The following is a 4,083-nucleotide window of genomic DNA, read 5'->3' as shown; positions in this document are numbered from 1 at the left end:
TAATTCACAGGTTAGAATTCAACAACAAAGTTCAATTTGAAAGCAAAAAAAAGTTGTTGATACTTCAAAAATTGCTGTCATGGACTCCTGGCACACATTGCAGGTAACTCTATGTTGTAATTTCAATGGCAAATAACCAAATGTAAGAGATAATTATACACTTGTTAATCTGAATTAAGGGAGCTGAAAGTTATTAATTTTACACATAACAGGTAAAATGCAGTGGTTTACTGGTATGGAGTTTGAGGGTCCTAAAAATATACTAAACGTGCGCTCCACCAATACAGACTGAGATTCTCGAAGTACAATTGCACTCGGGCCCGGTACATCTCAACGCAAGTAGCTACGACTCCTGATAGATTATCGACTCTTGGCACCATAGGCATTTCTTGGGAGGATAAGTTAAGAGACGTACGGACCAACACTAAAATGCAACATAATTAATATTTATTTTCTAATGCATAATGCATATTAGGCTAAAAATACATCAGCAGAGAGGGAGGAGGGGGGGGGGGGGTTGTTCATTTTAGGGTGTAGTGGTTTGTAGCCCAAAATCGCTCAATAATAATATAATATTATTATTTTGACATGTGTTTGTCGCCCCCTCCCCCCCCCAAATAATAATAATAATAATAATAATAATAATAATAATAATAATAATAATAATAATAATAATAATTGGCTAGGGGGGCGGTGTGGAGGGCGTTATTCACCCAAAATCCACTAAAAAGGAATTTTATACTGCTTAGTAGCAGCTGTGATCTGTCTGCATCCTATGACCAAACTAAAGAGATATTTATAGTTACAAAACATAAGTATATTTATAGAGACCAGGCTAAGGTAATTCATATACAACTTGGTTTCTTAAGGTAATTTGTTCTTCAAGATAGCAATCCATCTAAAAAATAAATAGGTTCAATCTTAGATTTTCATATTCAAGAGCAAGCAACAGCCAACATTGATTGCTCAAGTCAAGTGCTGTTCAACAACCTCATGTTAAGAGCAAGCAAAATCAAGGGGATTCAAGTTCAAATCATACCTTTTTAAAAAAATAATTACTCCTATTATAGTACGTTTTCAAAAGCAAGCAACATCGAAGAGTTCAAGTTCAAGTCATGTCTTCAATCTCATTGTTTCATGTCCAAATCCCGGATCACAAGTGTAGCTTTCTTATCAATATAAAGCAAACTGAATTGGCTCATTTGGTAGTAAACTGATAAAATTATCACCTCTAACGAATCCAGAGGCAATTAAATGATCCTAAGGATGATAACCAAAAGTTAAAACAAAATGAAGAAGATAACATATAAAGGCCAAACATCATACATTCATACAACCTTATCACTAAATAAGAAAACCATAGACTAGAAATCTTAGCATCAACATTCAATAAACTTATGAGCCAAGATTTTTTACAATCTGAGAGCAACAACCCATCCTTTTGTTGTTAAAACACTACTCAGAATTTGCTATATCAAAATCACTTTGGGCAACAAACTCATATGTATTTGGAATACACCAACAAAGTGCAACTTTTTTTTTTTTTGAAAGATGCCAATATATAAAAGAAAAACAAGGGCCAACTCACAAGAAACGAGAACCCGTAGAGTACAATCAACCAAATAACCACAAAACAAGAGACCGTCTATAAAGAAAAATTCACAAAATTAAATTTGCATCACTTCTACCATTCCAAGCCCAATCGTTTGTTCCAATGCTTGAACCATAGAAATGAGGTTGCTTTGATGTCGCTAACCAACAAAGTGTAACTAAACATTAATCGACTAACCTCATCACCTGCAGGACCATCATCAAGCGTTAATCACACCTCCTGATCATCAAACTCCACCGAATCATTGTCATAGTATAAAGGTGAAGATGTAACATCAAGAACCTTCAAGTTTGATGGAAAAATGAAACCTTTAGCTTCCAAACGAGACAGAACCTGCAAACAAAATATAGATAACATTATATTCATCATCCAACCTATTTTGAAACCAAATTATAACCTTCAGTGTTATTTACAAATACAAAAGTTGTCAAAAAAAAATTTACCTCAAAACAGAAAACCCAAATTTTGAGCTCCTTGACATGGCGAAGGTCATGTATAAATCGTTTAAGCATCTCCTCTTTAGCTTCTTCCGGGGTCGTCTCATAGTACCCGCCATGTGAATAATCCAAGTCAGCTTCAACTAAACAAGACACATCCAGCAACAAAAGGTACCACAACAACAAATTATCTTGAATTTTTAGTGACAAAACATTAGGAGCATTGATTTCAATAACATCCTCAAGATCATCACATCCATCATCAGGAGGCATGTACCCACATAACACCAACTTCTTAACACTCTTCGACGTTATATCAAGCCGCCTGTAACCATAACAATTAACCAACACCAGGGTTTCCAATACCGGACTACCCGATAATATCTTCTCAATCAAAACTTCATCCAAATTCCGACACGTAATATACAAACTCCTAAGGTTTTTCCAACTAATCGCTTCGGTGGGATTATACACACATCCCGACAATGTCAGATCAGTAAAACCCGAACAACTTAGTATAACCTGATCCAGCGGGAACCCGGGTTTAGATTCCCCATGCAATAACGTTAAACTAAGGTTTTCAACGTTACAACTGATAGCATAATGAATCCAACTGTTAACCTGAGATTCAAACCGATGATCATATCTGCTATGCAGTTTGAACTTGTTGAGCTTTAAACAAGGACGCTGGATTAGGGTTTTGTCGACGAAAGAAAAGAAATCTGGACACGTGTCACGATGGTTTACTAGATAAGGATGCATGAAACTGAGATTAGAAACAGAATGCCAGACATGTTCCCATCGTTTGGAGAGTGAGCCTGTTCTAATGGCGTGTTTTGTTTCGGGTAAACTAGATAGAATTTCGGCAAGCAAGCAATCAGGTAACTTGCTTATTCGATCTCCATCATCTTCTTTGAATCGATTCCGCTTTGGAGGTTGATTTTTCCCTTCTTCAGCCATTTCTATTGCGGCATCACAAACTTGAAAACCAAACAGTTACAGGCTTAAAAGGTAAGCATGGTTATATATACTAGTGATTTCAGTAGGGGTAGTAGGGGTGAGCATAAACTGGGTAAGGCACACGAGACCTGAATCAGATCAAATCCGGTTATTTAGAATATTGTTGGTTATCGGGTTCTAGGAATACCATTAAACAGGTCCAGGTGTTGCGGGTCTGACTGATTTGTTCCTTACATAAACTGGATAAGACTCGCGCGATCCGAACCGATCATACTCGGTGATTATAAAATAGGGTCAGTTCTCGGATCCTGAAAATACTATTAAATGGGCCTGGGCTGTGCATGTGTCCAGGTCGGGTCTCGTGAGTTTGACCTATTTGCCCCTAGATTTTCAGGCATATAGTTTGATGCTAATTGGTATATGTATATACGATTTTATAATGTTAGGTATTATGGGGTGGAATCCGATACAAATAAAATTAACATACTCAACATACAAATAACTAGAGTAATTACAGTTTTGAACTAAAGTAATTATGCTTTAAAAAAATAATATAGTGTAATAATAATTATCCTAGTTCAAAAGTTATAGAGTAATAATAATTACTTTAGTTATTTGTATAGTTCTCACGATAAAAGTCATTTGTATTTGATCCAAACACTTGGTATTATATTGCATTGGTATATATATTTGAAGAAACACTAAGTGACCCCGGGCAGATTATGGGTAATCTGGGGGCTAGATAATGTTTCCCACGAAGGTTAGGTCCAGCAGAGTAGGTTGTACTTCCGGGAACCTGCAAAACAGACACCGTAAGCTCGTCACTGAGAAGGGGGGGTTCCTCCTTGTGACCACCCTCCGGCGTGAGAATCAGTCTATATTGCTCTTTGAATATAAAAGTATGTGAATACTATTAGAGCAGTTATCAAGTAAGTTATATGAGATAGTAGATGATCTTACCATTCCAAGATATTGGAGTATTTATAGCCGAAGGTAGGTTTTCTAGAAGGTACAGCCGGCTGAATAGTATTCCTGTTCAACCAACAGTGGATTACGCACAGGCCATACTGGTTG

At 36.6% G+C, this 4,083-nt stretch overlaps 1 protein-coding gene across 1 annotated transcript; it reads right to left on the bottom strand.

The window, feature by feature from the left end:
- Positions 1–1,748: 1,748 nt before the first annotated feature.
- LOC143622682 (F-box/LRR-repeat protein 25-like) lies at positions 1,749–3,093 on the bottom strand. The gene is made up of 2 exons (XM_077093754.1): positions 2,056–3,093; positions 1,749–1,945 (listed from the first exon to the last, which is right to left on the bottom strand). Exons 1-2 carry the CDS (start codon positions 3,007–3,009, stop codon positions 1,823–1,825), a joined length of 1,077 nt encoding a protein of 358 aa, XP_076949869.1. The 5' UTR covers positions 3,010–3,093; the 3' UTR covers positions 1,749–1,822.
- Positions 3,094–4,083: the final 990 nt, after the last annotated feature.

Source organism: Bidens hawaiensis, unplaced genomic scaffold (genome assembly GCF_021521415.1).
Source record: "Bidens hawaiensis isolate Kalapana, Puna unplaced genomic scaffold, B.hawaiensis_p1.1 tig00003241_1, whole genome shotgun sequence".
Classification (NCBI taxonomy): Eukaryota; Viridiplantae; Streptophyta; class Magnoliopsida; order Asterales; family Asteraceae; genus Bidens; species Bidens hawaiensis.
Note: the sequence above shows the minus strand (reverse complement) of the source record. Positions and strands in the feature narration are given on the sequence as shown.

Bases quoted from the DNA above. Each gene is read 5' to 3' on its own strand.
- LOC143622682 (XM_077093754.1), bottom strand. From the start codon at position 3,009: ATGGCTGAAGAAGGGAAAAATCAACCTCCAAAGCGGAATCGATTCAAA. The intron at 1,946-2,055 runs GTAAATTTTTTT...TTTTGTTTGCAG, and splicing joins TTTGGGTTTTCTGTTTTGAG to GTTCTGTCTCGTTTGGAAGC.